This window comes from Dermacentor variabilis, chromosome 2 (genome assembly GCF_050947875.1).
Source record: "Dermacentor variabilis isolate Ectoservices chromosome 2, ASM5094787v1, whole genome shotgun sequence".
NCBI classification, from domain to species: Eukaryota; Metazoa; Arthropoda; class Arachnida; order Ixodida; family Ixodidae; genus Dermacentor; species Dermacentor variabilis.
The window spans coordinates 206,393,637-206,406,887 of NC_134569.1; the positions used below are offsets into that span (position 1 = coordinate 206,393,637).

The 13,251-nt window shown below is 48.2% G+C and overlaps 1 protein-coding gene across 2 annotated transcripts in view; it reads right to left on the reverse strand.

Moving 5' to 3' along the window:
* Nucleotides 1–7,767: 7,767 nt before the first annotated feature.
* The window catches only part of LOC142573062 (uncharacterized), a 45,296-nt gene continuing 39,812 nt past the window's right edge, over nucleotides 7,768–13,251 (reverse strand). For both annotated transcript variants that reach the window (XM_075682573.1, XM_075682572.1), the window contains 2 exons: nucleotides 10,027–10,080; nucleotides 7,768–7,950 (listed from right to left, as the gene is read on the reverse strand). In XM_075682573.1, the coding sequence (XP_075538688.1) occupies nucleotides 7,849–7,950; nucleotides 10,027–10,080 (156 nt within the window). In that variant the 3' untranslated portion in view covers nucleotides 7,768–7,848. The remainder of the gene's footprint in view (nucleotides 7,951–10,026; nucleotides 10,081–13,251) is intronic.

Genomic DNA, 13,251 nt, shown 5'->3' on the forward strand with positions numbered 1-13,251 from the left:
TTGCTGACTCAGGAACAGGACAGGGCTCGGTTAGCGTCGGTTGCTCAGAAATATGGACCACCGAGGTTGGCACCGTTTTCACAGGATCCAGACAACCAAGATGAGTCAAACCTTGCTTCTTGCCAGGAAACCGTGGTGATGTAGTTGGCAAGTTCTCCACAGAAGCACAGTCGGTACTATTGGGAGTTTGGCACGGACTCTGGATAGAGCGATCATATTCCCCGCGGAAGCTGCATTCAGTAGGTACTTTGTCACATTTGGTAGCTTCTTTTCACGCTCTTCTCTTTCTAACTTCGCCTTTCGTTTAAACGCATCACTTTGATGCTTCCGACCAAGAATGTCCGCATGAATGGATACTAATTGTTCACCGGGCACTTCGTCAGCCCGACACGACCGCAGGTGTCCAACGGTGGCCGTCCCAATGACTGGCGCACACTGCCTGGATGGTCCATGGATGGCCGAGAGTGGTGCGTCCCCCGGGAGCACCTCAGCGGGAGGGCTTATGCAAGCTTAACCGGCGGCTCGCGGCTGAATCGCAGCCCGCGATCAACTTCCTTTTATTGACGCGTGCCGCGTCTGTCTGTTACTAGCGCCAAAGCAGGCGTTCACATACGCATAGAGTTCCTTTTACGAATTCCCTCCTTCTCCGTACAAACTCGCTCCTTCTCCCGTTCCGGTCTCGTCTTCCTATTGGCTAGGAGAAATGGTCTGTTCTGGGAGGTTCTCGATTTTATGCGAAGCATATTAACGTAGGTTTCGGGCCTTCGCGCGACGCCCGGCGGTGGCCACCATTGACCCTGAAGTGGGGTCACGTGACATGACGTCACGTGATGAAGTCACACAGGCTGCAGATGGGGCCTCATATCGCGCCGTCGGTCGCCTCCCGGCGGTGGCCACCATTGACCTTCAAGTGACCTTCAAGTAGGTCACGTGACATGACGTTACGTGATGACGTCACACCAGCTGCAGATGGGGCCTCATATCGCGCCGTCGGTCGCCTCCCGGCGGTGGCCAGCATTGACCTTGAAGTCAGATCACATGATGTGACGTCACGTGATGACGTCACACCGGCTGCAGATGGGGCCTCATATCGCGCCGTCGGACGTCGCCCGGCGGAGGCCTCCACGCTTCGGTTCGCGCCGTCGCGCGCGACGCGGCGGCGGCGCCACCATCGCTGCATCACGTGATATGTGACGTCACGCCAGGGATGAAGCGGCGCGCGCCCGCCGTCGCGTCAGTCTCTGTGCCCGCAACCGCGCCAGCGTCTTTGCGCCGGGCGTGTATGCGGTCAAGATGCCTCGAAACGCTAAGGATACGCTAAGGTTAAGCCCAGTGGATGCTTCGCATCCACTGGGCTTAACCTTGATAAGCCTCCAATTTTTTCTTTCGCCCCGTCGACGCCGAGCGCGAGAACGAAGGGGAAAGGGCGACTCCTAGCGCGGGCGAAGTTACGCGCCCTTCGTCGCCTCTGATTCATCTTTTTCTTCTTTCTGGAAAGTTTGGCGGCCAGTCTGGCCTACTTTTTCCGTCGAGTGCGCGCGAGGGTGCGCAGCCACTAGGCAGGAATGGGACCTGGAGACAGGCCTTTGTGTCCAGCTCTCCAACTTCCCCTTCACTTTTCCACAACCCTAGCCCTAACAGCGAACATTCCATGCCCCACGGCACGCGGATAAAAGCACGTGTGACGTCTTCTTTCTTTTTCTGCCAAGACTCTGCCATCAGACTCATCATCATCTGCTATCGGACTCATCCTCCCCCGCCCAAATTACCATCACAGTAAAGTCGAATGGGAGGCACCGTTGGGTACTGCAGCACATCCTTTCTATACGCGGCGTGCACGCCGATGGCCGCGCCACTGGTGGCGGCCTTGCGCAGAACGCACGGGAGAGGAGCGAGTCGCGCGCCGTAGCACGCCGTAGCACGCCGTAGCATGCCGTAGTTTGTTGCGTCGCTGATGTGCTTCTCCTTCTTATTTGTGCTTTCAGAGCAAAATAGGCAACACCCTTCGCATGTGTGGGATGACCAAAGCTTCCGAAGAATGTCGAAGAAGAATTGGTGCAGGGTGGGGGGCTCAAATAGCGGCGAAAACGTGCCGGCGATACGGTTCTAATTATTCCCCGCAAAGCCTCATCAGCAGGAGCAACGGCGGCAATGGATCGTCGCTTCGGCGCGAAATTTCTTGTTCTCATCCTTTCCTTTGTCGTTTGGGTGTTTTTTTCTTTTTTCTTTTATATTTTTTTACTCGATTGTAGTTAGACGCGTAGGCGACGAAGTTCGTCTGCAGTGCAACATGCGGTTTAAAGGCATCTCGCTAAAGTTCGGAATGCCGTTTGCCGCTTATATTGTTTTCCGCTTCTTTACCGCGTTGGGCTAGCCAGGCAGCACGACTGCATGAGCGCATTGTGTTGTATGTTAAAGCTACAGAAGTTTGCAAGAACTGAAATTGTTAGTTTTATGTGTCCCGGTAAATCCTCGCACCAGCTGTCGCGCACTTCATGTTTTTACATCTATTTTATGTGTGGTTTTGCACATGTTTAACTGTTGCTAGTTGCTTTATGCATAACTCTTGATCCTTTTGAGCTGCGAGGTTTTCACCCTGCCTCGTTTGTAAACGGTATAAATCACGCTGTGTCTTATCGGAATGACCCCAAGCAAGTGCTTCTTTAACAGCTTTATTCATTTCTCCCGAGGGCACCTTAGATATTGTGGTCTTTTGGGAATTGTGTTTAGAAAATAGGTAGCTCAGGGCGAGAATTGCTGATAGTTGCTGCATATGGTAGTTTTGTTCCATTTTTCGCTGATCCATTCTTCGCTGAATAGTTCGCGTCACGTTTGTTAAGTCATCACACCTTGATGCTGTCTGAACAGACTTAACACGCCGAGTGATTTGTTTGTTTCACAACGTAGTCGCTTCTTGCAAGTGAATTTTGTACTCAACTGAATTATTTCTTATTATGCTTACGCCGCATAGGACTAAACCCGGCCTTGCCGCCAGCGCTGGATCTAATTTGGCTGGCGCTGCTCTGCCTTTAAATATATCATGTGGCACCTCACTCTAGTAATGTAAAGAAGTACTGATATAATATAATATAAAGAAGTCTTTAGCTTTGTACGTTTCCAAGCAGCTCCCTTAGGGAACTTAACATTGCAAAAACTGCAGCGCGAACGGCAGTTCATCGGCGGTACAGCGCTAACACGCGCTTTTATTACCCCTGCGTTTGGTGGCTTCGTTGACTATAGTGTACGCGTTTCTATCAATAAATTCGCAATTATTCTTCTTCAGGCGACTTTCACTACACTTATTCGGCGGCGTCACATGTATTCATCGGCAGAAAAATCACAACGGCATATGCAGACATCAGACCGTGCGGATTTGTTATCTAAGTCTGCACTAACGACGGGTGCTTATTATTGAGGTACAGAAGCAGCATTACGGCAAGGGTAGAATTAAAAAAAACACGGTCGAGACATCGTATTAGTCCACTTCATGTAAATGGTCTTCATAGCGTTTGTCTGCGGGACGCACCTGGCGCGTATGTGGACCATTTTGTCCCAAACACCGGTAACATCTTGTTCATACCTGCTCCCACAGAGGTCTGCGTCTTCCCTACAGCTGTCACCGCTGAAGAAGCAGTCTAGCGCCCGAACAAAGGACAAATCGCAGCCGCGAACTTCAGTCACCCTTGCTGCAAAGCGTTGTCGTCTGCTACTGCTCCCGCGCGTATTGTTGGAAGCGCCCGCTAGGTGGCTATCAGTGGCGCCTCTATGGGGAACCAGCGCTGGAGTTTTCACGGCGCCTGCAGCGCCGCCCTGGCGGTCAGAACGTGCACAATGCAGCCTCCCCCGCGGACAAAAATTGCGTTGCGTGCCCTTAAAGTCGAAGGAAAACAAAAGGGCGCCGACGATACTGTTGCGTATACAAGTGCCACAACTAAGTCGGGATGAGGGAGGATGTATCCTGCGTCTTTCCATCTAAACCCTACGAACAAGAACGGAGGCGGCGTTGGATCCAAGCAGTCAGGCGAGCGGAGTAAGCTCCCGTCTTGTCGCCTTGTCAAGCGGTGTTGGGCTGGTTTCTAAATCAAATTTCGCGTGTATCCTTGGTTTATTCGCTAGTGAAGACGGTCAGCCATGGCAGACAGTACCAAACAGCAGAATCTGCAGTCGGTATTTCGTCGGAAACAAAATGAGCAATAGCATGCACCATCCGGCATATGTACCATTTTCCCTTCGCAATGCCACCGCCAAGCCCCTTCCAACGCCACCGCACCAAGTGAACGATACGAAAGGTAAAAATTATCCATTCATTGCCAAGAATTATGTGGGAGGGAAGCTGCCTTGTAATACGAGTTGTATGCGCATAGTGCCGGCGCGCGCGCGACTAAGGCACCTATGTGTTTATAAAAATGCGCATGCGGATGAAGACTCGGCGCTGAGATGCATCCGGCAAATTTATGCAATTAGTGCTAAATGTAGCCAGGATTGTTACGGATCAAGCACCGGAGCACTCAAACCTTTGCTTGCGCGAGTCAGCTGATGCGATAAAGCTTTCTTCTCCATTGACTGCTGTGGCGAAGTAACATCAGAATTTTGTATGTCTAGCCAGAGAAATATGGAATATTTTCAGGCCAACTAATACTTACGAAACCATAGCGCAGCACGACCGGAGCCATAACTGCTAGATTTGCGAGGCAAGCAGCCACGCAAGCATGGCATCGATACACGACGCAACCGTTAAAGAAACACACGTGCTCGTCGCGACGCACTGCGAAAAATATATAAAACTTAAAAAGCTTCTTTCGTCATTTCTTCACTTGATGGCGCTAGCTTCTTTACAAAAACTCCACTTGAAGCGGCGCGAAAACGGAACATACGAACTATAATACGGCTGCGTATGTGTGTGTGTCGTCTGGTTGTGTGGCTGGAATATGCCGCGTTTCGTCGCCAGGGCGGCGTGCAACGCACTCTTTTCGACGCGCCGCCTATCCAGCGCTGGTTCCCCATAGGCGGTGCACGAGGCCTATAAGAAGGACACGGCGGAACTATTTGAGAAGTGGGGGGGTGGCGTGGTGGTGACGAGGGGCAAGGGAGATTTAGGTCCACATCCCACATTACATGTTTTAGGTGTTTCCCCCTTGCCCCTCCTCTCCGGACAGCACTGGACAGACGGATTGACAGGAAACCACGAAAACTCTTCCAAGCAAACGCACTTCGCTTAGTAAGGAAGAGGGCCCCGAAATGGGGCCCCTCGCAAGAGGCAAATGATTATTTAAATAAGTGTGAAGAAGCGCGCGTGGAACGCCGCCTCACAAGTACCAAGAGAGACAATTTTAACGCGATAACGTTAAGGGTTCCTTGTCGCAGAAAATCTGGTATCGGCGTGTGGCGTCGGCGTTGGTGTCTCGTGAGTGCAAATTGTCGTATTTATATTCTATGCGGCAGTAAAGCTTTTGTTCCATCATGAAAATTGCTCATATCTGTCTTAGATTCTTTACAAGCTTATTCCTCGGAATTTTGAGAATGGCAGCCCACATCAAATGTCATGAAACAAAACACCGACAGGGCGTGCCTTTTATGTGAAACCTTCTCAGCCTGAAATATTAAATGTGGGAAACAATAACAGAAGATCGGCCCACGCAAGAGGCCGCGTTTCTGCCAGAAAGCTCGCCTTCATGAATAACGTTCGTCGCGGGCGTTTGCCGGTAAAAATTACGATTACATAAGCTGCAGTTGGCGGGAATGGTGCGAAGCGGTCGGGAGATCTTTGAATGCCATCGCGTTCCACTCTTAAAGGCAAAACTTAAGCGCCCTTCAAATTTTTACCATCGCATCGCGCGACACAACGACTGTGACGTCCTCGGGGGGTCTAAACACATGATGAATTTATACCAATGTCACTCAAGCGCTTCGAAGCGCCGTCGAGTCCAATACGGATCGGGGGCTTCAGCGTGGGAACTTTCAACCACGATGTTGCACGATACGGATACAGTAGATCGCGATCGTAGGCTGTCGTCTTCACCGTAATGCTGAGTTAGCTCAACCAACTCGATCCGGATTGTTGGACTGTGAAGCAGGTACCATTCTTGATCGCGAAAGAAAATTCTGATCCGTAACGGGCTCGACTACGATCGAGTGTGCCCGTGTTGCATGGTATCAAAGAACGACCAAGAGCCAAAGCGATTCAAACCGCCGCTGTATTCCTCTCGCAACGCAACTCGATAAACACAGTACGGTCCGCATTCTTTCGACAAATTCGATACCTAATCGTACGTCTGTGCTAAAGCGCTCAACTGCTTGCCACTTGTTACTACAGACATGTTACCGATGAAGCGCGCGCTATCAAGAAGGAGGAAAAAAAAGGGGGGGGGGGGAATGCAGAAACTGCACTGGAGTTGTCTAAGTATGCGTAAGCATACCCCCAAATTTCAATTGGCTCACGCCCAAATTTCAAGTTAGTCTACCCGAAAATTAAGTTGGCCCACTTCCGAATTTCAGTTGGCCCACCCCTACTGTCCTACTGTGAGCTTCCGAATACATTTTCTAAGGAGCCCTACGTATCTCTATGGATGGATGGATGGATGCAAGACTTTAATGAAGGTCCTGAGGTACGCGACTCAGCGCGCTGCGGGCCGCTTCCTATGGGTATTCTATCTCTTATGGGTATTCTCCTTTTATTCTTTATTTTTGTTTCAATTGTTCCTTATCGCTTATACAGTTACCAACATCAACGCTTACACTATTATAACGATTAATGGCCTTAACTTCGCAAATTAAGCATTTTGGTGCAGATACAAGGAATCACACTTTTCGCGTGACGAGGCTGGGGGTACTCGCGATAGAATGCTTATGCACTAAAAAGAAAACACGCGAGAGCACAGTGTGCGCCACACGCACAAATCAGCCGACGCTCTCTGCGTCGAAGTAGAGCTGCAGCGATATTTTCGTCTTTGCGAGCAAACTGTAGCGACTCAGCTACAAGCCGAAGCTACAGCACTGCCGCGAAAAATAGCAAACATACAATTCGACATACTTGATTCGGTGGAAGGCGGTTATCCATGCCTGCCTGCATTCCTTTTCATACCATCTACCGAGGAAACTGTAGAAATTGACAGGCGCCTGAAGGTCCCGGGTGTTTTTGTCGCGGTTGTGGCAGTTCACCACGCAACAGGGCACTTTGGCTACCAATCAGCCAAACCATCGCGGAACGACGGCAATGCGAGGAGCAATCTTCCAAAGACCGCGGAAATCGCCAGTGCCTTGAGCGCCTGACGGGGCCGGTGACCTGATACACAGTGACGCCACTCTCTGCCAGGGGAAGCAGTGGCACTGGCGTCTGTCAGCGAACTTGAGGTTGGGAGCCCAATCTCCAGACCTCAAATTTGTCGACAGACTCCAGCCCCACCAAGCTCCCAACCTCAAGTTTGCCAATTATCTTATGCTAGGGTGTGAAAGCTGAAAGTAGTCCGGACAGCCTATATACATTAAGTGATAGCCGCATACATTATGTTTCTTTCATTTTTGAAAAGTTGGTCTTGTCATGGTTGAACGCCTTAAGCAATAGAAACGATCTTATAAGACCGAAGTCTTACATATGCAAGACCAGGTCTCTGACATCTGTGGTTTACTCGAATGAAACTTTTTTAAGTTTTTAAATTTTTGTTTGATCATTTGTTTATACCCTGCTTTACTACTATGCCGAATGCTTTTTTTTTTTTCAGGCGCGCCAAGTTTGACTACTTTAGTTTAATAAAGGAGTCCTTTGTTCCATGCCATTTATTCGCCTTTATTTTTACGTGGGAAGGATCATGGGTTTCCTGGAAGTGATACGAACGCTGAAATATGTTTGCCCTAAAGTACCGGGCTAGCCAAGTTGGCAGACTTCAGGAGGTACCGTACTGCTCCCAGGAGGACAGAGACGTTCTCAGGCAGCAAGCTGTCATCGATGCAGTGCTGTAGTTGAAGGGAAAGACAAAGAAAATTGTTAGAAAGCACAAAGTCCATTTTTCTAAATACTACCCAAGCAAGCACGGCTGCGCATGAGCAGACTGTCTGGTCCACTGCTAGACAGAATGCGCCTCTCGGCAGGCCACGGCAACGATGGTCACGAATACACTTCTTCTTTCATCCAAATAAACCGGCAGTTTCCAACAAAGTGCGAAGCATTGGGAGCGACAGCAGTGTATTACGCATGCGTCGAGCTCCTCGAACGGTTCGCGTGTTGACGTGACGCAGCCAGCGCGCAAGGAAACTCCTCCTTTGCAGAAGGAACAGCGCCCTGGCCGCTACCAGGCGTCTCACAACGCTGGGGTGATGATCACCGCCAGCGGCGCCGCGGGCGTCGCACCTCGGTGGTGCACGAAATGAGATCGACGGAAAGTTGTCGGCGTGAGTCAGCGCCCAGTGAACTATTAAATAACGTTAGCTTGACGGTTACTGCTCAGACGAGAGCATGCACACGGCAGCTCACGCAGGAGCTGCTGTGTGTAGCTCTTGCTAGGTGCTTATAATGGTGCTCGGTATGCGGGTGCACACAGCGCTCACGCCGGCAGCGGAATGGAAGCCAGTGGCTGTAACTACTTGCCGTATATATATATATATATATATATATATATATATATATATATATATATATATATATATATATAGTAGCTGTGCAGTTAACGTCTGTTAAATGCTTTATGATGGCAATCGTTGCGCCCTTCCGTTAGGCAAACAAATTGTCCTGCAAGAGGACGTGTAATTATCAAAGATCAGAATTACTATCCGAGAAGGTTTCACAATAAGTTTCTCTTACAGCCCCTGAGCTTTAATTTCAAGAAAATGACTCACATGAGGTTAATTTCTTCCTCCTATTTCCTCATCCTATTTTAGAATGTTAACACCGTCACTATCTTAATGCACAAAAGAACGGAGGGAAACCGATGGGCTTGATTTTATGTCCGTCACGATCATATGAAGCCAACAGGCAATGAAGCTGAGAAAAGCATAGGGGTAATTGGCTGTGGCCGAAATCAAAACGTAGAAAAAATAAATGATATATATATATATATATATATATATATATATATATATATATATATATATATATCATAATAAGCAAACACTGCCACCAAGGACAACATAGGGGAAATTGCTTTTGCTTAATAAATGAATTAAACAAACGATAAATTAATGGAAATGAAAGATGAAAGTGATAAAAAGCAACTTGCGGCAGCTGGGGAACGATCACACAACCTTCGCATTTCGCGTGTGATGCTCTACCAACTGAGCTTTCGCGGCGCCGTTTCCCTATCCATTTTCTTGGGTATTTATGTTTCCTAGTAGAACCCTGGGAGCGGTAGCCTGCGCCACCACTCACAGAATTTGGCGGCGGATGTGGAACATCCTTTGTGCAACAGGCGCCACGAGAACGTGATCTTTTTGGGTGAAGCACGTAGTATATATATATATATATATAGATACATACATGTGTGTGTGTGTGTGTTTGTGTGTGCAAACGAGAAGGGAGTTAACCGAGGGGCCCGCCTTTTATTAGTCATATCATAAGAAGCCAACAAAACACTGACACTCCTCATATATATATATATATATATATATATATATATATATATATATATATACGAGATATATACGCGCGTGTGTGTGTGTACTGCGTTACCGGACGAATGTGTTCTTTCAACTTACACAAGCAAGTAAGCCGGCCGGCTTCCTCGGAATGGCGTCTGCTCTGAGCTCAGATGGCTCAGATCGGTCACGTTGCAGCAACGCAGCACTTCCGTTCAAGGGAGACACGCCTGGGCGCATAGCGTTTTCGACATCAATATGTTTTTCTCACATGCGTGCGCTTTTCCAGTCAAATGTAAGCCGGAGGGCTTCTCGCACGGAAGGAGGAGCTCGCATAGCACTAGGCAGGTTCGTGACGCCTGCCTCTGAACTCGGCTGCAAGTGCGTAGCCGACGACTCTCCGTGATCGATAATCTAGTGACAGCATGCCGTTTCACAAGATACGTAGTCGCGTTTCCTTACCCTGCAATATTCCACAAAGGCCTTGAACTGCTCCAATGTAAGCGAAAACTTCTCCTAAAGACAAGAAGGAAACAAGTGTTAGAGACGACTTCAATTGTCGGCGTAATGAGCACTATACTGGTTGCTCCAGCGTTAGAAGGCATACGTGCTCACAGCGCATGCTGTGTACGTGGGGCTTGGCGAACACAATTTGCAATTGTATCGGAATACGATACAAGATAATTGGGCAACAAGTACTTGACATACATATACAACATACTACAGCAATTATTGCAACCGATGCGATACTTTCCATTCGTCTCATAAGTTACTTCGATACATTCGCAAATATCTTTTTATACATCTATATAATGTAGCAGAAAACGAGCATGCACAAAAATGTTTGCATGGAAATTTCTAATCTGCGACCAACCTTGTTTCATTTGAATTAAATGTCTGTTAGTATTTAAAGTTCTTTTTCTTTCTTGTCCAAAGTATGATACTTTCATTCAGAAACAATTTGTTGGAGTTGCTTTAGCTGCTTAGCACGAAAGCTCTTTATAGCTGCGCTGTTAGTTGCTTTTGCTTGTCGCTTTTGTAATTGATGGTAGTAGCTGCACAGATTGCCGACTAGCTATCAGGCCGCCATCTAATTACACAAACGCCAATAAGAAGCCTCTGCACGATGACGCAAATAGCGCTGTGAAGCTTATAACCTTGTGGAATTTGTCCGCCTGCCCTCGCTGGAGGGATTTGGCGGAGAGATAAACGAATGTCGCTGCCTTTAGTTTTATTCAGGTGGCTTAGTGACAGCAGTATCAGCTTGAGAAGCGGAGTTCAGCCAACAGTTATAGTTTTGCACGGTGATGTTGCGATAGCAGTACCATGTGTCGTAAGGTACGCGATACATTCTGTCATGTATCGGAAATACAGATACCGGTACACGTCTTGTCAGGCCTATCATTACACAGGTACGAGATACATAAAGAGTGCCTAAGGTACTATATATAAGATGCATGTATCTGCGTGGCACATATGTATATACTTGTGGCAATCGCCAGGTATTGGGAAAGTGGCTAATGGAATCAAGCGAGGTGGCTGATGCTATTATTTAACAGAACTTAAGTAAATGCGGACTGCATGAAAACTCCGTAGAAACATATTGAGTACTTCGTGATAAAAAAAGAAAAAAACAGAAGAAAGGAACACGCGGTAGGTTACAAACGTGTGGGGAGATTTGAGGATTCAGCAGGAACGATCCAAATTAAAGAAAGAAATGAGAGATCGTAGGAATACATAGAAATCTTCCGCAGAACCTGTGGGGAAGTTTTCATGTGTGGGGGTAATTTAAGGGACGTACAAAGAAATTGTACTCCCCGCTCTCGCAATAGCCGGACGTGACATCAAAGTTCAAAAGTATCATTACGTTGCAAAACCTAATTTTATTAGAAGCAGAAGAATAAAAATTGCGATCCGAAGCACTGTACCGATGCCTAAAGATTACTTCACGAAATTTTAAATATTAAGCAGTCCCTATAGATTAGAATTGCAACGCCTGTAGCGACCGCCCTGCTGAAGAGAAATATTATTGTGATCAGGATGGTGTGAGCGCTGCCTGGGGACTACGGGAACAGCGCGTACGACAAGGAGCCACATGGCGTTTGCGATTGCCAGTCGCCTGCGATGGCGGGTTCCGAAAGCGCCGCAGCTGTCTGTCGTCAGGTCGGCCAAGTTGTGTTGACGAAATGCAGTTGACGAAATGAATTTACGGAGGTCATTTAGAGAGAGAACCCTATAGCTGCAGGCGCTGTCTGCTCCAACGGAGCTGCAACATCGTCTGCCTCACTGCAGCTGCAAGGTCATACAGTTGGCCAAGCTTCTTTCTGGATCTGTGTATTTATGCGCACTTCTTAGGCCTGAGGTAATGTTCGGAAGGGGCTATGCGACGTTAAGTACGCTGTGCTTTGCTTTCTAAAAGGTGAGTAACATGTTTGTGCCACGTGGTACTACCATGCTTTGTGCTGCATTTTCACTACGCTTTGTCATCTCGATTGTGGCAAGCTCTTAGCACACCGCGATGGAGATGAGCACAATAAAGTGATATCATTTTTAATGTTTTTGCACGCTGCATGCAGTTGTGGGGAAAGCTCCAGCGTCTGCGAGTTTACGCACGACTTAGACACGAAGCAACTATGAGCAACATGGTCCGTATAGTGGGCTCCCGCTTTCACCTTGTTCTCGTTTTGCTCATCGTCTTGAATTTCCATCTCCCGCCTTCCCTCTGTTTTTCATGGTGTGTAAAGGCTGTATATGGGCTGGCAACCAACACACTCAGCAACATAACCTATTAGTGGCCCAAGTACTGTGGCCACGAGCTGGATGCATTACGTTTTAAATAGCGTGTGCTGCCCAGTTACAGGCGCCGCTTTATCCTGTTTTCCTTCGCAATCAATAGAGAACACACATTAACTGTATCCATGCGTGACATCACTGAACTCTATTAGGAACGACTGAACATGCTGAGTGCGAGCATGGTGCACTTATAGCAGTTTTAGAGCCCCGACAATGCGCGGAAGAAAATCAAATAAGGCATTCAGCCCTATTTCTGAGCACACTAGTCTTACGTTCCTTTCTCTGTAGCCCTTAAAAATTCTTGTTCCCATAGTGTAAGGCACCGCCACGCGCTTCACTCTTTCTTACGCCGTTTCACGGTGGCGCTTCGCTGATTTGCGCTCCTGCAGTTCTGAGCGGTAGTGTAGGGTAACCGTTGTTCGACAGGTTCCTTTTTACCATAGCCATGCTTTTCGCAACCTGCAGCTTCGCCTACGTTTCCTGGGGCCGGAGCAGACGCGGAAAGGCCGGAAAAACATTGCTGCTGCGGCGACGCTTTGACTCGACGCACCCAATTGGGCAAAAGCGACACGTCGCAGCAGCACTCTTTTTGCGGGGCGTTGCACGTCTGCTCTGGCCCCAGGAAACGTAGGCAAGAGCGGCAGGCTGTGAGGTCATTGATCAGCACGGAAAGCTGATCAATGAGGCATGCAGAAGTCTGTTTTCCCTAGATGACGATTCGGATGTATATAAGTGGAACGTACGTTTGCAAACTTACAGAAAAGAGTTGCCTGATCTTATACTGCCTCTTGGGGCGCTTGAGAGGCGACACGTTAATTGACAAGCTACAGAGTGCAACAATTGCTATACACAGCCAGACGAGGCATTATGGTTTTTACGGTAGATTATGTATTG